The sequence below is a fragment of the Lineus longissimus genome, chromosome 4, assembly GCF_910592395.1.
Source record: "Lineus longissimus chromosome 4, tnLinLong1.2, whole genome shotgun sequence".
NCBI classification, from domain to species: domain Eukaryota; kingdom Metazoa; phylum Nemertea; class Pilidiophora; order Heteronemertea; family Lineidae; genus Lineus; species Lineus longissimus.
The window spans coordinates 21705567-21732724 of NC_088311.1; the positions used below are offsets into that span (position 1 = coordinate 21705567).

The following is a 27158-nucleotide window of genomic DNA, read 5'->3' on the forward strand; positions in this document are numbered from 1 at the left end:
CCAGGGGATTTCATATGAGTCCCAGTAACCATGTCATTTCATTGATACTCTCTAGAGACAGCTAGATTTCCGTGTACCTTTGTGCCACATTTGATCAAAATGGACACAATTTTAGCACGGAAAAAACTGCATCAAATGAAAACAACCTATACACCACAGAGATTAAAACAGCTAATAAAGTAATGTTTACAGTTCAGATTTATTCCAGGGTACTTGACACTACATACTCTTACACAGCCACAAAATAATTCCATCTGATATGTCACAAACCCAAATGAGTCCAGCGTTATATTTATATACATCATCATATGTACACCATCACGCCTTGACACTCCAGACATGAACCTAATAAAGTTAAGTGCCTTGGTGAGACTTTGAACCCTGTCAGAAGACATGACTTGCCCATTTCTAGCTCAGTGCCACCTTTTGTGTGGTAATGATTATACTGATTATGGGCTGCCAGAAATAAACAATAGACTCGCCACGACAATTCTTTGTAGCTGGTCAGAATTGAGGGACTTTTACTTTGGCCACTGATACCCAAGATATTGAATAATTCCAGGTAAAAATTATTACAATTAAAATGTTAGTCCAAAACACTAATCGAGAAAAATGGCCTCAAGCTAGAAATTGGCAAATTCTATCTTGGCAATGCTGAGGTAAAGTGACAAGCACTCAGAATCAAAGAATTTAAATGTATAAATACTGACGTAAGTACATCAACAAAAACCACAACAATATGTACACCTGGTACTTATTTCCTTGAAATTTATCCTTTTTTTCATGTGAACCTACATTTATCTTGCGAACAGAGCGCCAATGTAACTTATGGTTTAACAACACCAAGAACACATTCTAAATAAAGCTAGAATATTTTTATCAACATTCTCAAAGGACTTGGTAAGTTCTTTACAATCACAATTTTAACTTTGACAGCAAAATGCCCCGAAATATTTCAACATGAAATCCATATCCGACAAAAGTACCCCCAACCCCCTGTAGGTGGCGGACCAATATCACGGAGGCAATTTTTTTCATATATCTTGTTAACCCAAGCAATTTTGATCAAAACTTGCTAAATACTAAAAATAAAGAACTCAAAAGCACCTACAAAATGTCATGTGGTTATGGACCCATAGTATTAACTTGTTAACTCTCTTGCAAATGTGGCAGGACATCACACTCAAATCCACAGATCTTGTTGCCAAATTAAAAAGGATGGCCCATACTGACCAGGCCAATGAGGGAATTTATGTCGCTGCGGACTGAGTGGTGCTACCGTAAAAATCCAGTGAAAATGTTGATTTACCGGCCCCATGTCTACTTCAGACTAGAAAAGACCAGTATTGCATCAGACCGCCAGAACAATTTGCCACCAGCGACACTCACTGAAGGCCCTCATTAGGAGGGGTCGAATAGAGCCACCAGCAATCTAAAATGCGGCCAGAAAGAGGGGGACACTGTATCCATATAAAACCATCAGTTCATCAATTATATCATTCTGAACTTCCAGTGGTAAAGATGCAATTATAGCAGGTCTCTGGATAGTCCACACTATCGTAAGCTATACAGGGTTTTTTTTACTCTTCTTCAGCTACAATCATGATTTTATATCAATTTTCCCAGAGTACTCCTTACTTCTCTTCTCATCAAGTTTCCTCGAAGACATGCTACAGATGCAGAAAGTTAACAAGAATGATAAATACATTTGTGCGCTTTGGACCAACCTGATTATGACAACTATGAACCATAACTATAATAAATTATCCACGTGTTTATAATCATAACATTGCAAAATTATTAAGCTGCTAAAAACTCTAACTGAAATTCCCCTACTTTCCTCCTCGGCTAATTTCATCCATTGAGGCAGTTTCAAGCTCGATTGCAGCGCCATCGCATACCACATCTTGTAACCGGTGAGCAAAAACAAGCGAGTAACTGTCGTCCGCATTAAGACTGATTTTACATGAGGTGTCAGAATTGTTCAGTAATATTGGGAGACGAAGTCCATTCAAGTCTTATACAATCCAAAATGCATTTCATTGCCTCTCAGAGTCTCCCCTCCATGCAACGTTGGACTACCCTAACCTTCCTCGATAAAGTTCTCTTCGATTCCAACAGGAAAACTACCTGAGTCCATTCTCACCAAAATAAATGCACCTGGTGGTTTCAGTATTGAACAAAATTGTGCGCACAACATTCAACGAACCTGTCTGTCAATAAATGACCACTGCATGAAGTGAGATGAGATTTTCAGCAAAAATTTAAATCTTCCAAAGAAATTCTGCCTTCAAGTGGGGGTCAATGGCCTTTGCCTGGAAACTGAAAAGTACGGTCACGATTAAGATTACAGTGCTATTCAAGCTTGATTCAGGAAGAGCAGTAGACCGCAAGGAGATTTTGCCGAAGTCGCTTTAGTCGGGAATCATGAGGATGGCTTTTTATAACGAGCCATCAGGACTGGTATCCCTCCAAGTCCAAGGCAGACGTGGCAACGGAGACGTTAACCAGGTGCTGAAAATACATCTCGACTTCATGCAGGTAGCAGACGGTTATTTGTAAGGATTTAAAGAAGAACATAGAGAGCACTGTCTCAAAATGGTACCCACAGGTCTCATAACTATATCTTCAGATGAAACATGCTAAATGTTAACGTCGCAATAACTCGAAACCTGTGGATAACATCGGACTTAAAATACTGTAGAACCTCATGGTGCGGACACCCTCTCTATAAGGGACAGTGGTTCTGGTCCCTAATGGATTGTTTCTTTACAATTTGATCTCCATATTCAGAATACCTCTATATTAAGGCCAGCTCTTGTCAGTCCGAAGGGTGTCCTTGATAGAGAGGTTCTACTGTACCAGCACTAACATTACAACTTGTAACTGCATCTGTACAGCAATGTACAGCAACCTAATCAACCTCAGCACATTCTGGCAAAATAATTACAGAAATACCTCTAAATAAATAAATAAACAAAATCATCTCACGAAAAAAACAAACTCTTGTCACATATCAGTATAATTAATCTGTTCAACAAAGAAATAAGTGAGCTACAAGTCAATTATAATGTTACATACATCTGATTATGTACCCTTAACTCATTTTTGTATCGAGGAAAGAATTCCATTGATCTCTAATCCATTATTTACCGATTAGTCACAAATGATTAACAACTAATAAATTCTCTTAAACCAACCATAGAAATTCATACAAAATTTGGAGAATTAAAGAAAAGTTCACCAAAATTCTAATCTTGCTCAAATAAAAAAACCTATTTCTTCAACCGGTTACATAGTCGGAAGCAGTGTTCATTGCTGGAGTTCAGTCTGACGTCTCGATATTTTGAATCTATTTCAAGGCGGCAATTCGGGAGATTCAAACAGCTGAGCAGAGTACCACATATGCAATAAAAGTTTATAGAAATTTCACAATAAAAGGGTTGAAGGTAGAGTCTGCAAACAGATTTTGGCACGAATTGAGGAAATTTTCCCTGCGGAAAAGACTCTGCATCAGGGACTGACAACTCATTCTTTAGGATGTTGGTGTTAAGTCCAAAAGCTACAGAAAGCAATACCTCTTAGTCTTAGTTGAGGTAACACTGTTGTTTGTCGCTAATGCAATTCGGCCCCCGGCCCCTGAGCATTTATACTGAACTCCCCCACAAACAATTTTAAAACAAATCATGACCTTAGACAAACACTTACGTATAATTTTTTAATAGGCCTATTATGATAATAATATATTATATAATTTTAAATTTGTTCCAGTTAATACTAATCCATTTGTTTACTAAATACTACAGTACAATTTGTTTTAGCTTGAGGGGAACCAGAGACTAAGGGGAAGAATAATTTACACATTTAAATATTTACAGCTGCTCCCAATCTAAATTTTACGAAAAAAATTAATCAATAATTCGTTTTTTGTTTAACCCCAATATGTATGCCACGTAAATTTTTGTGTGTTGCCAATAAAAAGTACATTTTTGGACAACTGATGTTGCGTCTTTTCAAATACAAAGGATTTGCCAAAAATTTTTAATTTGGAAAAAAAGTTTCAGGCCATGAAAATTATTTCCCCGAATAAATTTTAACCCGAAATCGTTAAAACAGCACCACGCAACAAAATCATACTCAAAAACAAAATTGTACAAAGAAATTGGCGAGATTCAACCTTTAAAAAAAACCAGCCTCAAGTCCAAACACCCAATATTATCACAAATATATTTTTGTCGTCGTTCAAAAACCATTCCGTCAAATTCTCACCAACAGTTTAATAATAAATCCCTGAATTTATATTGGCAACTTTTTAAAAAGTACGAATCCCTAATCTAATGTCCGAGAACAAGCATTAAAAGAATCCTAGTTTTAGATTTACTCACGGACTAAACAACACAACTGCAGAAACACTATTTCAAAATTGCAATCTTTCACTTTTCAGGAAAATCATTATATGAAAACGCACATATGGACTATTTTTGGGTGGGTTAACCTTGGCATGGACTTTCATGAGCAGCAGTATCATATATTGTTTGTTTTTCAAAATTTTGTAAAGTTATTCAAGCAAATGAAAATAACGACCAATTTAACAACTGACTGGTCGAATCATTTTCACATGACATGGTCAGCAAATAGCATGACATTTTCCCCTGATCTGTTGTTTAATAAAGTTTCCCCTTTTCACCAAATTGGAAACAATTTCCATGAAGGATTAACTAAATAGATCAGATCAACATGGGTCAATATCAACAGATATGTACTAGTTTGAGAATCATGACAATACAATAGTATATAACTCTACTACTCAATGCCTTGACAGTAATTAATAAATTAATTGACAAAATGCATCACCGTACCAACTGCCATGGTGTAGTCACCATTAAAATCGGAAGAATTTCATTCCAAAACGTGAGATATTGATTTTGCCATTTTGAGAAAATCTCTGCAGAGTTAATAATTTACTGCATTGGAAAACTTTGGATTTGTTTTATTTATCATAAAAGGTTAACTGTTGGACGAAATGCTCTCAAACTGAAATCAACAGAACAGAATTGTCATTATAATGTAATAGTGAGGTATTGTTTTTAACCCCAAAACGTTGGATATGGCACTTATCACATTTTGCAATGCAACTCTTCAATTCCACTCAACTTCACTCATGCCCTGGCTTTTGCAGTCAAACTTAAAACCATCTTTCAAATTCTCGATAATCCAACAGAAAAAAATGCCTTTGCATGTTTCTTCAACAAGCACATTCATTGACAATACTCGTCAAATTCAAAAATAGTTCTGTAGAATCCTCCCGTTCGGTACTAATTTCAGAACCAGCAACAATATATGTCATACTTAAACCAAAACTGGCAGAACACGCCATTTCATACCAAAGTGTTTCTTCACCTATCACATTCTACAAAAGGAAACACCGAAGGAAATTCAAACATCGAATTATTATAAACATGATCAGCACTACACACAAGTTGTCTTATTGATGTCAGAGTCTCGAATATAGCCGTTACAAAGTGTGTTATTAGTTAGGTCAGTATGAGATAACCCAGTGTCCAAGTCTAATGGAAGCACAGCCGCACCTCCCATATTCAGACCCAATGCCTTCAGGTCTATTGAACAATCCTCCACCGAGAAATCAGACTGGGAACTCGAATCGGACAGATCGTCACGGATACTATCCCGTTGTCCCGGTAGCGCGTTGTTCAAAATCGGTAAATCCACATAGCCGTTTTTTCCCGCCATTGGCTGAATGTCTTTCCGAGGCATATAGTTGCCATGTGGCCCCAAAGCACTTAAATCGACCATGTCTGGTGATATTCCTAACTTCGAATATGGACTTATGCTGTCAGAGCACGTGTCGTCCTCACTAACATCCCCTCCGAAGGTGTCTCTTAAATTCACCACACCCCCATTGACATCTCTGCCCACAAGTGTATCAGGTCTCTGCACATAACCACCAGTCAGTATCTGCACAGGCCGCGGCTCATTTTTTAGTTCCACACTAGCATCAGGTAATGAAGGACTAGTTTTGGGGTCGGAGCCCAAAGATAAATTACTATCACTGTTAGTGTCGGCTAAACTATTACCACAACTGTCATCAAATGCCTTTTTCTGCCTAGTACCCTTGCCAGCATCTACATCTCCCATCACTAATGTCTTGACAGGTAAAACTGCGGCCATCACTTTCCCACGGAACTCGCTCAAACTGCCCGCCTTATGAATGTTCTTATCGTCCATGACAACGTTATTGTTTAAAGCAGAGTCGTCCTGCGGTATATTCCGCACGGCCAGTTTCGAATACGACTCCTCGAAACTCGAACTAGAACACACCGAGCCTAAGCTCGAGAAATCCTTGTTTTTCTTCAAAGGATTGTCCTTCAACTTCCGTCGCTCTGCCTCCTTTTTAGCAATTTCTGCCTGCTGCTTCGCTTTGGCTTTTCCTTCCGAGTCGTCAGTGCCGTAACCTAAATCAGGCAGATAATTCCGCTGTAACTGCCGGATAGCCGGTAGAGGACTAGGTGTTGTTAGGGTCTCGAGACTGTTAGTCGATGTGCCCCGACTTGATGAATGCACCGGCTTAAAATCCACAGACTCTTCACTATGCGCCAAAGAACGTGGCAAATTTGGGTTCTCGAACTGAACAAGCCCAACGGTGAAAACATTGTTTTGAGGTGGTCCGGGACCGTAGGCTTGAATATCGCGGAGGACATCCGGGACATCAGGGTTAGCAAGGCCGACGACGCAATAACCCTGACTAGTGGGCAGTTGCGTGACCATCAGATCTCTAGAATCATCAGCGGAGCGTCTGCTGCAACCACTCCCGTGATACTGGTCCTCTCCCTCCTCGGAGACGGCTTCTAAAGAATTGTTGACGCTGTCGGTCCCCGCCTCACTCAGGTTAAAGCTGTCCTTGGTTGTGTTCGACACCATGCTCCCAGTGCCACTATCGCGGCTCAACTGACGATGAGTATCCAAAGTCGTCTGCAACAACAACAACAACAACGATTTCATTCATTTTTGTCGCGTTCAATGTGGGTCACAGCAATATAGCAAATCAACCCCCATCATGCTCATTAGGGGTGTGATCTGTATAAGTTATGCCAGAAGTACATGACCGCACTGTTGGTTGTGCTTGTGCTTACACCAAATACTTTTCAAAGCTAAAACCAAAAATATATAAGGCAGCAAGTTTGCTAAATATGTTTTCGCTTATACCCTTGTCAACATTCCATTCCCGACAGTATTTTCAGCATTACCTTTTTGACTGGAGAGAGTATAGGACTGTTCTCGCTGTCAGAATTTTCTGCTTCTTCCCCCTCTGCATCGATCACAAACTCCTCAACATCCTCATGTCGGTAGTCGAATGAGGCCTGTGGAAGAAAGATGTCTTTAATACCAATCCTAATGGCCTAGTGGGAAGGATGGTGTCCGCCTTGCGAGCGGAAGTCGTCATAGGAAGCTCGTTCTGTTGTGGCTTGCTGGTTAGCGATCGGCTCGTTAAATACAGGGTACTAACTGCCTTCTCGCCAGGCCCCCGGCATCAGAGATAGGAGTTTGGAAGCAAAGAATATCTAATAAGCCAAATCTGGCTGGCCTAGCTGATGATGAGGTTGTACCGTTGTGTTGTTAATTTTAATGACATCACGCCAGACACTTTGCCACAATAAGCTAAAAGAGCCAGCAAATGATGTCACAATGATAGTATAGATGACACAAGACGTGATATTTTTCTGACCCTCTGATGATCCCTGAAGAGGTACGGGGCAGCATGAGCTTTCTTTTCATTCGATGGGCCACTTCCTCATTGGTATAAAATATCTTAAACATTTGGTAATGGGGTTTAGCTTATTTTGGAATCTCCAGATCTCCTCTAGAGCTTCTTGAGCTACTTACAATTAGTCCATTGCCCCTGGGTACGTTAATACTGATGGGAGTGTCCACGAGCTTCCTGTAATATCTGCAAAGACATCAAATGTTTTATTGTAAGGAGGGCCATGATCAGATGAGTTTTGGCACAATGACTAACTTGAGCATTAAAATGAGCTTATCTTTGGATTCTGGTTGTGACTTTTGTCTTCACCAATTTGGAATGAATGGAAGAGGGGGTCTCATTATGACAGCCCACAAATATAAACTTATGTGGAATGTTAAGAACTCCTTCCTGTCTAAGGGGGAAGACAGACAGGAGGTCAATTCAAGTTGCCAATAGGGGTCTCTCCCATTTGACAATACACAGAAACTGTTTACACCCGAAAAAGAATACCCTATAAGCTAGGTCAAACACAGCCCAGCCCTCTAACTGCATATCAGTCATACGAAAAATTTGTCCACCTAGCTCCTTCTTATAGTCAACCTTTAAAGCTTCATCGATAAAACGTGGCAAAACATTTCTGGGTCTGCGAATACTCACCTACAGGAGCAGAAGATGACAAATATGATAACCAGCACAGTAACAGCAACCACAATTCCGATGATGATCATGGTAATAGGATTTTCAGCTGAAAGAAGAAGCAGTGATATGAGAGACACAAAGAGATATCAGTCAATCCAGGTCCATAGCCTCTTATCAGACTTCCCGCCACGGGTCCTTCCAAGCACAGTTAGGCAAAATGTGACCGAGGAGCTTAAAAAATAATACTAACGAGTTTGAATTGTCGCGCCAATTAACTGCTGGCTCTGTTTGCTTGATGAACGTCCAACAGCAATCAGTGTGATGCCGTACTGAGTACCCAACTTGAGGTTGGGGATCGTGAAAGAAGTCTCCTTCGCTGAGACAAAGTGGGTGACGTTCTTTCCTGAAAAGACATAACACGAATTCAACAACTTGTCAAGATGGTCCGTCGATTCAGATATCAAAATCCCAAAATTCAACTGGCAGATTTTGCTGTGAAATGGCTCTGGTCAACGATGGCATCACGAGGCGACTCTTGGCTACAATTAGAAATCAACTCACCTGTGGGCTGGTTGTCATCTGTCAGCTCCATGACGATGATATCATAATGGATAACCATGCCGTTCTTCGTGCACGGCATCGATTCCCATTTCACCTTCAGGCTCTTCTCTTCCTGGACTTCTGGCTCCATAATTTCAAGCTCGGGCGCATTGAGGAGAGCTGAAACAAAAGGACGGATAATCATAGAAATGATTTTACCATATGGCTCCATATCTTGTCCGGGACAAATCAAAACGCTTCGACAACTTCGACTGGCTCATTGTGACTATGTCATTATCGCGGCTGCTCACCGCCACGACTTTTGGTTCATGTATCCTGGAGTTTGTAGCGAACTAGGTAAGCGCATCCATATCCTCGGTGACTTGGATGATAACATAGATGTGCTCTAACTTGCTCCAAAATGATTCAACTTACGTTTGTTATAATCATAGAGACAGGTCACCCAATCCAACATTCCCTGGCTGAACAGGCCAATGCTTACTGCCATAGAAAAGCTATAGTCACTGATACTTAATTCGTCATTGATGATAGTCAGGTTATAATTGTCTGTGGCTGCATCAAACTTCTCCCACTGTAGTCCACCCTGAAGGAGAAACAAATATTGCATTAGATAATTTTGAATAAAGTTGGTCGTCCTCCTGAAAAGGTCAGAGAGCAAGTCCAGCTTTGTGCCAAGGTGTAGCCACAAATCTTTTCTTCTTCGCATTCGATGTACTGATAAGACCACCGCAGAACAAGACATATGCTTCTTATAGTGGTGTGTTGTTCCCATCTTGATCCAAGGAGCTTTGTTTCCACTGATGCACCGCTTGGCCATGTGGCCAGTCTCTCGGTGTCCGAGGTAATGCCTCACAGAAAAGCAACTAATCAGAGCTGTATTTCCAACACTTCTAAATGATGTGCTTTCTTGCAACTTTCGCATATTTTCATGGTGCCCCATTAATGCAGAAAGAAAGTACGGGCTACGCAACAAAACCTGATACACTCACCGTACAATTGACATTATTGCAATACCGATAGAACAGGGTGTATGTAGCATTTGGTGATACAGTGCTATTATCCCAGGTGAAGTAAATGGATGTTGTGTTGGCAGTATCATTCGAGGTCGTCTGATATATTTCAGCATGAAAATCTTCAGGGGGAGCAGGACCTGTAAGAAAAGAGGAACAGTTTTGATCTGGTGGGAAGCGAGGTTGCACAGAGGAAGAGTGTGACTTGTGATTGAAAGCTCATGGGTTCGAGACTCGGGCAGTGTCACTCTAGTGGGCTGGGGAATGAACGTGAAACACCCTGAGATGGGAGCACAAAGTCCGCCCAAAACCTTCCGGCAAATAGCTTCAGGTTTGGGTCTCCATTTTAGCTCAGCTTCCCGGTCACAATTTTAGACCTGATGGAGCGGTGTAACTTTCTTTTAAAGTGTACACAGAAGGAAAGAAAAAGAAAAACTGTGTATTGATGAAATATGTTAACAAAAGGGGCTCGACTGAAAGCACTTTGGCATCCTAAAGAATCTTAGTGGAAGGAGAGAACCAAGTGGCTCAGGCATGTTGGGTCGGGGGTGGGCACAATTACTGATGAACCATTACTGAAGAACCCCTTACTTGCCACAGTTGATAACTTCAAATTGAAACGTTATTGAAATCTACAAACCTTCTTGAACAGGTAAGATATGGAAGACAGACGTCGGTACGATAGGCCCGTATCCCATCATCGTCTTTGCCTCAATTGTTATGCTGTAGTCCTGGTCAGGCAGCAGGTTATTGAGGTAGCACTCGCGTCGCTGGTGGTTACACGCCTCGGTGAAGCTATGGAAGCTGTAGCCGGACTCCTTCTTCTGGAAGGACGCCTCGACATCAGAAATGGCACCGTGCGCATATTGCGGAGGAATATCCTAGAATGATCAATTCATGATTTTAAAATATTGACTTTTTGTTATCAATTGGAATCACATTCAAAACCTGGGCCTTTCATTATTCTTCCAAATACTGCTTAGACTTAACTGAAAGAGATTTTAACCACTTAAAACTTCTAGCGGATTTGGTGAATTGTATTTTTGCGGATTGAGTGAAAAATATAATCAAGGTCAAACTCAAATACCAAGCAGCAACAATCACAGCGGCCTTCCATGAGCCCGAAGTGGCACCGCTGGATATCAAACCCTCAATATTCTGATCATATTCTGCAACCCAAACCCCTTCCGAAAACCAGACAATGTTGTTGGGCTACAATTTTTACCATACCTCCATGAAAGTATTGAATAATACAAATTTGTCTCTCACATTTGAAACCTGCAGAAACCCCAAGAGCGGTAGTGCAGTTTTTTTATAACGATAAGCCAACTTGCCTGATAGTAAAGTACTGCCGTGGTAATTTTTGTACCATCTCTAGCGGTACGGGTCTCCCACGTAAAGCCGCCTGTTGTCGTTTCAGGATTACGCCCCGGAACTGAAAGCAAGAATATAGGACTTTTACCCAATGGCTACGGCAATGGTCATCAGAGCAGGTCAACACCAGGAGTGCAACACCACAACTGGATACTGATAATGGCCACCAGTGAAGGGTCTTGCAGTGTTTGCAACGGACCACAGCTTACTCTTCCATCAGACAGACGTAAAGAGCCAGTGTTTTTTGCCCCCATGGCCTGGGACTCGAACCCGGGACCTGCCACTTGTTAGGCAGACCTAGTGGTAGGCAAGGGTTTGATGGAATGTTAGCGACACCCAAGGTTGGTGTCCTCGGTGAAGCTAAGTTATTTATACTGACAAAAATTTCGGTCATGTACTTTTTCAACAGAACTGCAGGGGCATCTATGAGACATTTCTATCTCGAATATGAATAACTTACTATACGTGTCTGTCATTGCTGAAACAAATGTATAATTGCTCCAAAATAGACCATTTTCTTCAGGCTTGCTTCGTACCCTGAACGTGTAGCCCGTGTAAGGCACCAAATCTTTGACGACGAGCTTACAAGTCCGGCATTTTTCCACAACATACATGGTCTAGAAAGGAAAATGAGACTATCATTATTTTGAAGTGCAATAGGAAACAATGAAGACAAATCCCTGAATTGGCCTCGTTTTTCACCATTCTCATCGACCAGGTAATAATGTGTGTGTTAAGTGCTTTGAGACATGAAAATCACTCAATAAAATCTCACTATCATACTTATTATCATTATTACTAAACCAAGCTGATGAATCTATTTGGATGCATGGAGTTAAAACTAAAAACAGGTCTTACATTGAGGATTTTGTATCGGGACATGCCTTGTACTTGGTAGATCAAAGGCAAGAACTTCGGCTCCAGGTTCTTGGGGTTGACCCACTGTAAGGTCAGGGAGGAATTGGTTGCCTCAACCACGTCCAAATCTCGCACCTGACCAGGAACAACTGAAATTGAACACACATTTTCAAGTCGGGATTATCAGGTTAGGAGGGAGCTCGACTGGTGCTTTGACGGAAATGGGAAGACACTTGTACAGACTCTCTAGGACATTGTACAATCCTAGGTAAGATAAAAGAACTCTGAGGTCCCTGACAATTTTCAAACCCATCTCAACAAGTTTAATCACAGAAGACACTGGACGCCCTAATACCAATTTTAATGCAACGAATACTTTGCAATTATCAAATTGAAAGCAGGAAATAATCATCTGTTACAGGAATTTTTCCACCTCATGTACCTGACTCAACCAGTAAGGATAATTTCTATCAGGATGCAACACGCTTTTGTAGGAAATAGCATATTAACACAGTGGTTACTGAAGATTTTTAATAGCTTTCCACCAAGGCTTTTAGAAGTTATGTTAGCATGGGTCATGTTGGTGTGGCAGTGAAAATTACAAATACACCCAAACACATCTGTACGTTAGAAATCTACGCTGTATTTTTAACAGAGCTGCGAGCCAGGGCTAAGCCCCAAATAGTGGAGTCTAAAATGGGATGTTAGCAAAAAAGCACGTTTTTGATGGTGTTAAGAACATTTCCTCTCCAATCCAATTGAAATAGTTGATAAAATAGCCATACAATTTATACCGTTTATCTTGATCTCAAAGTCGTAATTACCCATCACCCACTACATCCAGGACAATTTTACATTCCCCTCACCACATAAAGTAGAAGGGTAGGCCAATCAGAATATCATTATCTATAAAGACATACATCTACTGTCTGTAAAACTTAGAGAACCTATGCACCATCCTTGCAGTTGCAGTTAAGTTAAGGGGATGTTATGTCCCAGGGCCAACAGGTGACAACATTTTAAACGTGATCCAAATGCAGAGTCGTTTATCCCAGTTTATCCTCCCAATGAGGTGGGTCGATGGTAGCCCCAGTAGTTTCTATTTCCTTCTGAATGTTGTTTCAAATTTTGGGCTAGGAATGGAAGGAATGGTAGGAAAGTGGTCAGACAGAGGATTTTTTGAAAATTTGTTAGCCTTGCAACAGGACACGACGTGAGGCTAACATCTGAGATAATGCACAAACCTCCACTCACTGGCACAATGAAACCATCCTCCAAACCAAATTCCAAAAGAGTGTCTTTTCAAATAGAATCTGATACTGGCCCATTAAAGACAAAAGAAAGATTTCTCCAAGAAATGTAGGGATGATTAGTTCGGGAAATTCGTAATGTTCACAGCCAAAAACCAAAAGTTAAGATAAAGTATTACATGAAAACACAATGGGGAAGCTGCAATTTGCCACCGATAGGAAACACTGCGAGTCTTCGCAATACTTCACGGGACGACTTACGAAACTGGGCATCAACGTGTCATCCTTTCGACGTCATTTTTTTTACAAACCACTGGAGGTTAGACATCCTCATTCATCTTGATGCCGCGATACAGACCACCAAAATGGATGCCATCTCCTCCAAAGGTAAGCAAAAGTACAAATGCTCCGAAAACTGACTGTGGATTGCAGATTCCCCATTAGAATCGTAATTGTTTTATACCTAGCGCCCGAGATGCTTTGACGTGTATTTTACCCGTCACCGTCCTCAGCAACGAATAAGCTGTTAGAGTAAACGAATAATCGGCCGCCTTATGAAAATCGTTGTTGATTTCAAAAGAGCAGGAATCGAAGTCCCCTTCTGGCGAGGTCAAATTGGTACTGATGTAACTACAATGAAATGGGACACACTGAAGGTTAAGTGAGGGAGAAGGATGCGAGTGTCTGGTCGCACCGAACCAGGGACACATTTGGAGACAATGGTACAGCTGGGAAGGGCAGCGTGGCTAGCTCGTTGATCTGTTAAAACTATCAATCTGACAAGCATAAGAATTAGAAAGCAGAATTTGTAACAAGCATTGAAGTCGTACAGGGACACGTTGCGAAGGCATGCCTCAGTCCACATATCAAGTTATGCAAAATGATGCAAAAACTTTGTTTTGTGTATATTGTCAGTACATGACGAAAATAGTGATGAGTTTTCCAGTGCAAAGACCTTGACCGACTACTAGCACACACAGTATTATCATGTATTTATTTCTGACCATTCATCACTATTGATAGGAGGCACACCAACAATATATTCCTGAAAAGTTTGAACGTGTAAAAAAATTGGATATGGTAATATGTATGATGGATATAATGCAACCAAACAAAACAAAGCAAAATACAAACACATGGGGAAGGGAATTAATGCCCAACCCATCAATTACTCTCCTCTGATCAGTGATCAATTTTTCAAAATGCACCATTTCGTTCCATTTTTGTCATGATAACAGATGTATACCTGTAGTCCACGACGATACACAGACAGGGAAGGTGAAGAGACAATGTCTTAAATGAATCGGGCGTGGCACAACAAAAACATCTAGATTTAGGGAGACTTTCCAGGATATAGGATTTTGCAGGGCATATGCAGGTTGATGTTATTTTTGAAAAGCAGAAAGGAAGATCGGTACATTTTCCACGTGAAAAACATGGTCGAGACCAGCAAGCCCAGCCAGGATTTTTTTCATGGGGAGAATGAAAAGAAAAGGATTTAAAAAAATTTTTTTTTAGAAAATGACCCCTCCTAAATCTTTTTTGGCTCCTGAAAACACTAATATCTACTCTTTGGTATCTTAAAATGCCACTCTAGACTTGGACATAAGTTTTAATCAGGATGATGGGGGAGGGGGATATACCCCCATGCCCCCGTCACCCGTTCCCCACGCAGGCAGAAACCCTGCAAGGGGAAAGCTGGGGTATGGATTGTTTACCTACTACAGCTTCCGCTTAAAAAGCAAGCGTCTACTAATTACGCAAACCTGGAAAGCTGTTTAGAATGTGTTTTCATCTACCGGTAGTTTAGACATGATTCTTTCATTCTGAAGCAAAAGTTATTTCATGTTTTTTCTGATACGCATTTTAGGCCATCGGAAAATGGTGCAAGGCATTAAAGGGTTAATGTACACATATTAGAGGTAAGGTTAAATTGTGCATCGTCATGACCAAAGCCACTAGTTTCTGGTACCTATGTCAGCGGTGTCGAATCGAAAATCTCTCCCATCTGTTCCGATTGAATTATTGGCAATGAGGTAGATGTGGAAAACGCGTTGGTCGAACTGGTTATTTTGCCACAGACAGTAGCAGGTGTTGGCCAAGATATTGAGGCTCGGGCACTGGCTACCTTTGCGGGCTAATTGGGGGATAGTAGTTTTATTTGGCCAAACATGATCGCTGGAATGAGGAAGTGTATAAAAACATAAAGTAACAAAACGAAAACGTGTAATAATCAATTGATAAACTCAAAATGTGCGGAAGAAATTAAGATATTAATCAACGTGTACGTGAGGACTTTCAGATGCAAAAGCTTCCCAGAGGAATTCTGAAAAAAGTGATATGGTGAGGCATAGTTGATGTTCGGATCTGAATGCAGAACTGTTACACTGCAAAACTACAAGATCCTGTGTAGTAAATTATGTATCAAGATTCAATTTTTATGAAAAACCATACAGTCACTGCAGAAACATTTTGTGGCTTTCACATCTGAACTCTTCAAATATTAAAACTATTCTCAAGCAAACTTCGAGTGAAAACAAATGGGATATAAACGGGACATGCAAACTCAATGAACATCTGTTAAGTGTAAAACATGCATCCTGGAAATTTAAAACGCATGCAAGTTTGAAACAGTAACATGACAAATTGGTGATATCGCCTGAACCCTGTACCCAGGCTGTAAAGACCGTCGAGCGTCATAAGTTTAAAGCCTATAATGGATGTCGCTGTTATATGTGGATATCATATGATGCCAGTTTACCCCCATAAACAAAAGTTCAGCTATTACGGCTACATTTACAAATGCCCTCTCCCCATTAAATGTGTACGTACTAAATGAACAACCCCTGTTAGCATAAGTCAGAACAAGTAAATAACAATGTAACTCAGAGCCAACACTTCTATATTGATCTTCAAACAAGATTCCTTCGAGAAATTGACCCAGCTGGCGGATTAAATGTACCATTATAAGGTATGTAGGTCAGACAATCGACAAGCCAAGGTCTGCACTGTCTGGCATGACCCAGATATTGCAGCCAGCTGTCAGCAAGCACTGAATTGATCGAGGGCCTACCTGCGTCAATCCTATTGATTGTTCCGACAATGTACACCGCAGTTGATACCTTGCCAAGAGACAACAACAATGCAGTTCATAGAAATCGCAATCGAATGCAGCTGAATTTTGAAACCCCCAAGTGAAATTTTCACAGTGCCTATGCACTGTGATATTTAGTGTTACAAGCGATGCCTCAAAAACTTGATGAAGAATGAGTTGACCAGCTCCTGACCTGGCTTCCCCATTTCAAACAACACCCACCCAGGATACCAGTAAGAAAACTAGATTTTGTGTCATTTTTTTCAAAGATGTCTCTCTCTTCGGAGGCCCTTACCTGCCAGACAATGGTACAGAGTAGTCGAAAAATCCCTCACTTTAATGTTAAAGGGGGACTATAGGGAGGAGGCAGGTGGCTAGATTAATGTTCAATAGCCCAATAGATATCTCTCCTATTTTGCTGTACATCAGCATTTCATGCTAGACACAGGTCAAACCAAGCCCAGCTCACTTAGTCATGTTCGTGTGCATATTTAGTCACCAGAGAATACCAATTGGACCCCCTGGTAGTTCCAGCCTAAAGTGTTGCATTTTCTCACCCCTCTTACTCTCAGACAATTTGTTTCATTTACTTGTAAGTGTTGCATTTTCTAACCCCTCACAACCCCCGACAATTTTTTTCCATTTACTTGTAAGTTTTCCCAAAAAGTGTTTGACTTGCACTCTGGAAACTGCGAAGAAAAACGTGAAAACCTACCACTGGTTTTTTGGACACTGCCTGAATTTTGAAGAAAAAAGCAATTTGGCAGGGAAATGGCTGACCCCTGCCCTGCAGCTAGATGAAAAAGTTATATCCCTCATTGCATCGAACAATTTTGAGATAATCCCTTACCCCTTCACACACCGTCCATAGCTTTCATGCCAGTGGAGTAGGTCGAGGACAGATTCAGCCCCCTTAATAACTGAAGAGTGACAAGGGTGTGATTAGAATTTTCTCGACAGGAAATAGATGCTTCCTTAGGTTTAAATTCAACTTATGTTTTTCCATACAAGAAGAACACTGGAAAGTTCTTCTGTTAATTACCACAGGCGCAGATTCGTACATTAATAGCCAATGGGGAAAGGTTTGACACCTTGTTTTTATAACTGGAAATAGTGTTTTCATATCGTTCAGGTGATTACCGAAGTTGAACTCAAAAATGTGACAAAAGTTCTTTCACTGTGACAACTTAAGAGGGTCGACTATGACACCAGCTGCTTATGGCTGTGTAACATTACATATTACAGTTTAGTGACAAGAGTTCAGCCCAGTACCTCTGGCCAGATCTGAAAAACACTTTTAATCTGATTATATGAAGATGAAACCTCAACTGAAGCATGAAACTTCACGGCCAAACTACACATATCTACATGGACCAAACCCCCTGTTCCAACGGGTTATCCATGCCCTAAAGGCTTCAATAGAGGAAGAAAAAAAGTACCGGAGAGTAGCTAACTTATCAGTACTGACTGTTAGCTCCAGTAGTATTTTGGGCGTTATAACGAAAGACCTTATGCAGATCTCATCTCAAAGTTTTTCTGAGGGGGTTTGGCCATAAATTGTGAGAAAGGCGCGTATCACATCTCTATCCAGTGGCTGCATTGAAATCTGTCAAGTTCCTTCAAGCTAAAAGTCAGAAAGACTGAGCAAAATATTAGAAAAATCCTACAAAAAGAGTTCTGAGCTACTGAAATTCGAAACAAGCTTTATATGCTACACATGTAAAATAGCATTCATAAGATAGAACAAATTTAGAGGTGACCTTGTATACTACATTTTCAAGGTAATAGTAATAGTAAACTTTAATTATCAAGTTGAATCATTAGTCTCATAATATTACAGTGAGATAAGAAAATGATTGACGACCACAACCTGATACAACCATTACTTGAAAAAGTTATCTTTTAGTTTTACCAAATAAAGAACTCCCACAATCACATAACGTTCTCACCATGTGAGGATTTAACCCTTCAGGTTGTGATGAAAGTTCTGCCCACTTTCTTACACTAATGAACAAATATACTTACTCCAAAATGTACGTAACATTCCAATAGACTTTAGTCGGTCCGAATTTATCGTATCTTGAGCAGTCCCATGAGCACTTCATGGAGTCCCAATTCGGAGACCGGCAGTCTAACCTTGTAGGAATCTTAGGAGGATCTGGAATGGGGAACAAAGAGTTGATATGTTGAACACAGACAACCTCATTCTACATGTTCATGGAAAAGAGATGGCATGCTGACGAAGAGTAAGATATCTACTAACCTTAACCATAAAGAATAATACTACCTCAAATTACGGCATTCTAAATGTTCACTTCTCTCAAAAAGCTAGAAGTTGGCTGCCATTGTCCACAGCAGGACCCCATGACCCCTTCCCCTGCATGGAACCTCTTTCTTGCCGGTCACATAGACCTGACCAGATGTTTTATCATCACGGCCTCTTGTCCAGATAGCAATGTCGCTCACTAGTTACTTACAACCAATGGAAACCCTCGTCGAGTCTAACCAAATGGATTTGGTCAAATCACTTTCACTCCTCCGTATATAACAATGGTACTTCCCCATATCCGACATCTGAACACTTGGGTTGTAATACTCCATTATCGTCGATGACAATGGCGTCAGGCGAACATTCCCATCATTCCTGACTAGAACGGATTGATCGGCTTTATTTCCGCGTTGGATGAATTTGATGAACACATTGGAGACGTTACAACTCACGTTCTCATCGAAGCGATTACAGAACATTGTGCAGTTCAAACGAAAAGGCTGACCAACCTCTAGAAAAGGATCCGACGGGGTGAGTTCTGAAAAAGTTTATAAAATTTTGAACTCAAGTGGCAACATTCTGTTACACAAATCTGGTCAGTTGTGATTTGTCTTGCAGGTGAACCATATTTTGAAAGATCCTAGAACCTAGTTAGCAAGCTTATATGTTTTGGGTGATACTTACTTCCCCAACCAATGGATTGGAGTTCACTCTCGACCCCCTTGCCGAAACTGACTACAAAGGCAAGGAGGAAAAAGGTTGGTAGTTTCATCATGTGCTGTCGTTCGTACACTCACAGGAGCAAACCACCACCTCAGGGGTGGTAGTCACATAACGCTCACGACCTGAAACGAAAAAGAGGTGAGAATTTAAGACACACTTTTATGTAAAACCGGCATGTGAGAACTTACAGACGTTTAGAAAATTCTTTGGAAGTATTCCAGAAAATGTATCGATGAGAAGCTAGAAGTAAAAAGAACATACTTGACCCCCTTGGCTATGTGGATCATAAATTAAAATTTTGGTGTGATACTCTCTGGAAGGGGTACGAGGTCAAGACTTTCAAAGATGTTTCATAATTGCATTTTCATGTTGTTGTCAAAAACAACCTTAATTACAGGGGGTCATTATCAACTCCGGCATAGGGGGTCTGACCCGCCGAGAAACAATGTGAGGGGGGCACAGTCAATAATCAGCTAAATGTCAGCCAAATCCAGGGGGTCACCAATCCACAACCTCTTGACTCCCTACTGCAAAGCAAGCTGAGCGATTGAAACGCTATATTGCCAGTGAGGTACATGACGTGTACATCATGAAAAAAAGTTATCATTTTGACAATGTTAGTGTCAGGCTGGTGGACATTTAAACAGCACGTGAACTTTCTTTGTCAAGGTTGGCCAACACAAACAGGGCGTTGACAATGCAAATAGCCAGCCACATGTACATGGACATATTTCGTATATTGACTGATCATCTAACTGCGCACTCCTGCATCTTCTGTGAATCCACCTCGCAGGTCCGAGGCTACTACACAAATGTCGACAAATTGAATGACCCGACCGTCTCATTGATTTCTTCTCCAGCGTTGAAGAGTTACGACCCCTGCTTACTCATAGCCTGTGATTTACGAACGAGGCAACAGGCCAAATCTAGGCGGTGGAATAAACACCGCATACACACACCACTGAGACTACCTTGTATTACCGGAATGAGACGACACAACATTTGAATAGTCATGAGGTTGGACGGAACCAGATTTCAATTAGGGAGAGCGTCGTTTTTAGCTGTGGGAATTGTACTTAAACTTGTATTTAAAAATTAGTCCTTGGGGTTTTTATCCAGAGATCAATCTGAACCAAAGAGTTCAAAGAATTTTTTAAAGAAAATTGATTCTGTACTGGCACTGCAGCAGACTCCATCATCACTGGATGATAAGATCAGGTTTAACTGATGCCACTTAACTTTTGTGATACTGGTATTGTAAGAATCAGTTATGTACCAAGAAAACAAGACATATCTTGATTGAATATTCAACTGAAAGTGTCAAAATGAATTAGATCGCTTTGATGGTTCTTGGGAAGCGATACAGACATAATCAAGCTCTGTACCAATTGCATTTCCTGTTTCATATGTTGAATTTTATAATCAACACAGATCAATTCAGGTTTTCAGCCAGGGTTTTAGAATATCTCGCTCAGACAGGATGCATGGGTAGGCAGCTTGGTGCCTCTGGGTAGCTTGGCGTCACCCTGGCAGCCCCTGGTTCAATTTGGCAGCCCTAAGTTGCTTCCATTGAAATGAAGGCCTAGTACTCCACCAGTTCCCATTTGAACACAAAATTACTTTTCTACTTGATGTTGTTCATGCATAACTTATCTGAGGCTAGATTAGCCTAGAGAGATGGTTGGCCTTCACCTGCATAAGTGGGAAACATTTCTATGTGTTTGCAGTTAATTCCACAAGGTGACTTTGTAGCCTGCACAGACCCTATAGGTCTAGGAGGGCTCTTCCTGAAAAAATATTTAAGTCATTCAGTTAAGTCAGGCACGACAATCATTGTTCTGCCCTCCAACATGGCTGATATGAAAGCACTCTATATTTGCTTAAGTCGGACCTATGTCAAGGCCATATCCCCCAGAATAGAAGACATTACCACAGAACTGCATAACTTTAAACACCATTTGTGGTTGATAAGATCACCAGTCCTGTTTCAGAAGGCCATACTCACAGAATAAGAATTCCTTCGGAAATAACTTTTTAATCCTAAAAAGAGATAAAATGGAGAAGAAATGAAAATCTGATGGCAAATATATTGCTCATTTACTGTCGTCATTGCAGGCAGTTTTGCCCCCAGGCAAGAGGTCTTTTTGTTGCACGTTGCACTGACAAAAAATTGCTTCTATGAGCTGTTCTTCACAACCACCTGCACAGACGCAAACTTTATTGAAGCCAACCTCGAATGTGATACAAATCCTTCACCTCAAATGCCCGTAACATTACTTACAAGAATGAGTCATAATCATATTCTTTGAGCGAGGGCAAGGTTTGAAAAGAGATTCAAGCAAGTAACAATCAACAGGTTGTCATTGGATCCACAGACCCACGCATGTGTTCTTGTCAAACATACATGTGAAAGAAGTAGAATGTATGTGTAGATTTTTAATTATGACAAGCCATTACTCCCGAAAAAAGGTGAAATCTTGTCCAAACTTTTAATTGAACTACTCAATGCTTACTTCCTTTGTTGATTTACACTAGAAGTGACTGTACATTCAACCACTCTTCGTACAACGGAATCTCCCTGATGACTACAAGTCAATGTACATGGTATGTAAGGCATACATGGCAATAGGTGACGAAATCACTTACAGTGCAAAGGTCTTCGTAGTCGAAGTCAAAGATGCCAAAAAATGAGCCTTCTCAGTACCGCAGTAGCATCAATGCCAGGTTTAGAATTTGAAACTTGAATAAGGATATTCCAATTTTGTACTCGGTCCAGTATGAATTTACTTGCTGTTTCTGCGGAGTACTTTCAAATCAAACAGGCCAGATATTGATATGTGATAAAATATACACCACTGAACCTAGACTTTGGGCCTGGCTACTGGGAACTGTCCATCATTTATGTCTGTGTCAACATACCAAAATTAAAATATACAATACTGTAGGCATAACCCAAAAGCACACAAATGATAAGTGTGTTGACAGGTTTACGCCTGGCCAATGGGCGCCTCCAACTGCCTATTTTACCTGTAAGTCAACAGGCCTACATGGAAAAGATGCCTCTCGGCTTGAAATTTCCAAGCACCCGAACCATTCTCCAGAGCGCCCCACCTCAAATCCCTGGATTCAGCGTTTACATCAGTTTGTGAAGTTTGGGTTCAGGGGTGTATCCAAAGAAAATATGCGGGAAAAACCTGTAGGTATGCTAGCCCATACGACACCTAGGGATTCACACAGATCCAAGGCTAAGACGCCTCCCGACCAGCCCATATCCATCAACACAGTAATACCACATACTGTGTAGACGCTATCTAGCCGGTTGAGGGGCGGGGCACCTGCACGAAAGGCCTATTAGTATCACGTGTAGTAGGCCTGTGTGAAACAGACGCAGCAAAACTGGCTAAATAGTTGCTAAACAATATGTATGCATTGCATAGTATTACTCAGTATTGTGTACATATCAGACAAAAGTGCATTACGAAAACATTTTGGATATTAACAAAGGGGAACCAACTAGAGTGCCTTGTTCATCAAAACAGTAGGCCTAGCCAATGAAAACAGCTAAGAGCACTCGAAACCAACATTCCGGTACCCTAGAATCTATTGATCAATGAGAGAGAGTGTATACATACCAACGATCTATGAGTTTAATCATCAAATTCTCTCCAACGGACCATTAATACCACAACCAATCAATTCAAAACGAAATGTGCCGTTCGATGTGGTATCACGCAAGACGACCACATCCTGGTTTCTCACACGAAGCAGAGCCTATCGATATCATTCAAGTCAATGTGCGTGCACAACAAAAGCTAAACTAGCCTATCTATGCATTTAATAAATAGTATGTAGGTGACTGACAACAAGAATCGAACATTCACTGGTTCTCTTCTGTTGACACATGAATCAGACATCTCATAAACATCATCAAATCGTTGATAAGAGCTAAAACCTCAACATGTGTATACATGGTCTAGCTATTTGGCTTGACCATGTACAACAAAAGTTTAGCATTCATATCAGTGTACATACATTACATGTACGACCGGAATTATGCAATTGGCATCACCACCCCTTGTCACCTGGGACAGCCTAGATAAAATCAATTCAGCACTCATGACAGCTGGGGACCCTAAATGGGCATCATTCCAATGAATATTCTGCAGGACCTGAAAACGCAGCGCAATAACCACCTTTCCCAAAGGGCCAAGGCAATGTTGCTGTACTTTCCTCTTGCCAATGCCTACATATCAATATATGTCCCTGTTATGTCATCAATGATTATCATCAGAGCACCTGACATGCTTGACAACTTATATTTTTATACATTTTATGTCGATACTGCTGGCACTTGCCACAAGAACACTGTTTACCTCAGTAAATAATTGTTCACAACCAACCCCATATAAAATTTCAACCCCTTCAACGCAAAAGTTTCCCAATCCCGAATTTGTACAATACTTATTCAATTTACTGGGTATCGCTTACAACTTACACCTTTAAAAAAACATTACTTCAATACAATCTTTCATTTCCACTGCAAATAAGCGTACTGACCATTATTACAATACCACGCAAAGCGTGCAGAATACCAAATATCGGGAACTGGCTCGAATACACAGACCTAGCAGTGCATTGGATGTGTATAGCCCTCCGTTTTTATCTGCTTGGAGATTTGGTCGCATTGCATTGCATACGCTCACAATTCACTCAATGAAGGCAGAGAATAACATGAGTGACGTTGTTGGGCAAAGGTAGCAGCGTAGGTGGCTGAGACAGACTCATACAAGGACGATTCTGTGCCAAATCTTTTCAACATGAAGCAGACGAAGTTGTTAAATTTTATAAATTTGTTTACTTTTAAAACTGACATATTTTAATATGCAATTTGAGTAAAGTTTTTATTCACGTAACCAAATGATCATACTTGACATCGGGCCATCAGCACTGTTCTGTTTTAGTACTGAGCAATCCCTAGTTTCATATCTCCAAGTGGAGATGATTCGACTGTACAATGTATCAGAATGTTATCGAAATCCAAAATTTTATCATAACTCGGTCGAAAGTTTGGTTAACGATGATTTATAACAAATCTTTTCATGGAGTGACTTTATTTAGTTGTAAGGTAGGGCACATGAACTATTAGAACTTTACTAAATATGGTGTAAGCTTTATACAATGTATGCAGGTGATCAATTATGATCTAGCTATTGCAATATAATTCTTACCAGGTGTAAATGACAGATCTGTTTTTTTTCAATTTCAGAAGCCCGACAATGAACAACAGCGTGAGATAAATTCACGGTTATCACAAAATCTTCATTCTCGGTCTGTTTACTATCATTCAAAAGAAATGTCATGTCCCCCACAATACATGCAATAAATAAAATGAATAACAACACATGTTTAGAACTTCAGATTGATAAATCTTCTTCTTTTTTTGAAAAATGCTTGGACGGAAAGGTACATCTTTGTCAGACAGACTATACTAGAATGTGGAACAACGGTCACTGTGGTGCAAATTTTGATTCAAAGTATAGAACAGAATTTATTCATGCTGTGAACTTGTTGAACAAGTCAACTGCCGTCTGAGAAACAGTCATATCTAATATTCAAAAGGATCTATCGAAATGAAAGCCGGAGTGCATGAAATGCCCATCGCCAAGCAACAGGCCTTTCAATGATATTTATACTTTTACACCTCGTGATTTTTTAAAACCTTCTTTGGGGGACATGTTTTTTCTCTACTAATTTCGAGACATTCAGTCACAGCAAGCCATCAGAAGTTATACGAAATTGAAGCGCCTGAAATTTGAAATACGTCTCTAATATTGCTATTTCCACCGGAAAATGACCCAGTTTGGGGTCCGGGAATTACTTTCATCGCCATCGGCCTTAGGAGCAGAATTGAGCATTTGAGGTGCAAATCAGTCTTGAAGAAGAACAACAAAAATTAAAATGGGGAAATATTTTTCGGAAATGCACAAAACCTACCTGGCCTTGGAAACTATTTGTCATGTTTGTATCCTAAAATTCACATTCATCAAAAGGCAAATCCATGTCTCTGATCTCAGTCAGACAACATATTTACTTTGATCTCAGCAGTCAGCAAGTCAATGAGAGAACCTAGATCACCCAACAGGTTTTGCAGAGCGGGGAGGATGTTCCAAGGAATCTTTGTGTTTTACCTTCATTTTGTCAGATAAACTCAGATCAAGTTTTGAATTCAATCTTTTCACCGGAGTCACTATGCTTGAAGTTGGCCATGGATTATCTACAGACACACACAGAAATTTACATAATTCCAACACCTACTAATGTTGAAACAACCACGCAAATGATACAGTTTCCTCAAGGACAAGTTATCAACATAAAATTCAAGGGTTAGACCAATTTCGAAAAATATGCTTCCACATTTTTCCTGAATATGCAACCATGTTCAGTACCCAATGGCAACAGGCAATGACTGGACTTCTCTGATGCCAACACGTTTTTCCGACATTATTCCAAGAGCCCTTTCAAATATGAACATATTTTCTACTTGAACACAGGTGACAGATGGAAGCGTATAATTGCTACCAGGGCTTCCAATCCACATCATTCAAAAATCAATCGAAAGTTCATCCATCTAAGTTCTATTAATTATGTTAAGCACACTACAATATACAATGCCCTTGACCGTAATCCGTGGACTGAGGCTGACTGACCTATTGCACTTTTTACCTTTTTAGTTTTGGCCTTCTGGTGGCCAAGTCGAGAATCAGATAGGATCGAAATTCAGTGTCAGAGGTTACATGACGTAGGGAGTCATGTGTACCTTACTTCAAGTTCATAGCGGTTAAGAAATGTGCCATAGTTTCAGTGTTTCACTCAAATGGCCAATTTACGCCATTTGACCTGTCACCATGAAAATTAGGTCAATGTGATGTATCCTTGCTAGGAGAACCCACCATAAAAAAATTATCGAAAATGAGTCACTCATTAGAGAGATATCACACTTTTTAGGTTTCCACTTCTGGCCCCCTGGTGGCCAAGTTAAGAATCAAATCAGACCGAAATTCATTGTCAAAGTAGAGGTCACCTGACCTGGGGGATCCTGTGTACAGAGCTTCAAGATCATAGCTTTAGCGCAGTAGCGGTTTAGAAACGGGCCACTGTTTTTGAAACAGGATACAGACAACAACGACGACGATGACGACAACGGACGCGGGACACAGCGGTGTTGTTTTGATTTGACTCTCCTATGGGGGGCAAAAAACGGGATGTACACCTGAAGAGGGCCAAGTTGTAAAAGGCCCGACATTCTCAATTTCGATGTAGGTTTGTTTACGTCACTTGCGTACATTAGCTATGCATGCTGACACTGTAGTCATACAATGTGCATGATCTTGCGAGAACAACAACCACTGAAAAGGGTTGGAAACCCCCGTTTCGGAGCAGAACTCCTGCCAAATTAATAAGTCTCTACTATGATCAACGACATAAGATAAATCTTCAACTTACTATGTCTTCAATGAACGGTATTTCGACTCATTATGTCGCCGTAATTTCGCAATAACACCGCAGATATCGTTTAGAGATTGGCCTAAATTTCTCAATCGGCCATTTTGATAAATTG

General features: G+C 40.5%; 1 protein-coding gene across 4 annotated transcripts; it reads right to left on the reverse strand.

Annotated features, from left to right (window-relative positions):
* Positions 1 to 180: 180 nt before the first annotated feature.
* LOC135486693 (uncharacterized) lies at positions 181 to 27158 on the reverse strand. Of its 4 annotated transcripts, none has more exons than XM_064769735.1 (18): positions 27044 to 27158; positions 21546 to 21580; positions 19502 to 19662; positions 19026 to 19355; positions 18574 to 18706; positions 13918 to 14084; positions 12205 to 12353; positions 11807 to 11963; positions 11307 to 11407; positions 10613 to 10853; positions 9952 to 10112; positions 9377 to 9545; positions 8963 to 9121; positions 8652 to 8804; positions 8420 to 8507; positions 7903 to 7966; positions 7266 to 7379; positions 181 to 6990 (listed from the first exon to the last, which is right to left on the reverse strand). In XM_064769735.1, exons 3-18 carry the CDS (start codon positions 19590 to 19592, stop codon positions 5470 to 5472), a joined length of 3798 nt encoding a protein of 1265 aa, XP_064625805.1. In that variant the 5' UTR covers positions 19593 to 19662; positions 21546 to 21580; positions 27044 to 27158; the 3' UTR covers positions 181 to 5469. The 4 variants fall into 4 exon arrangements, with proteins under 4 accessions (XP_064625805.1, XP_064625801.1, XP_064625803.1 ...); XM_064769731.1 differs by lacking the exon at positions 13918 to 14084 and adding an exon at positions 15427 to 15632; XM_064769733.1 differs by lacking the exons at positions 13918 to 14084; positions 27044 to 27158 and adding exons at positions 15427 to 15632; positions 25535 to 25610.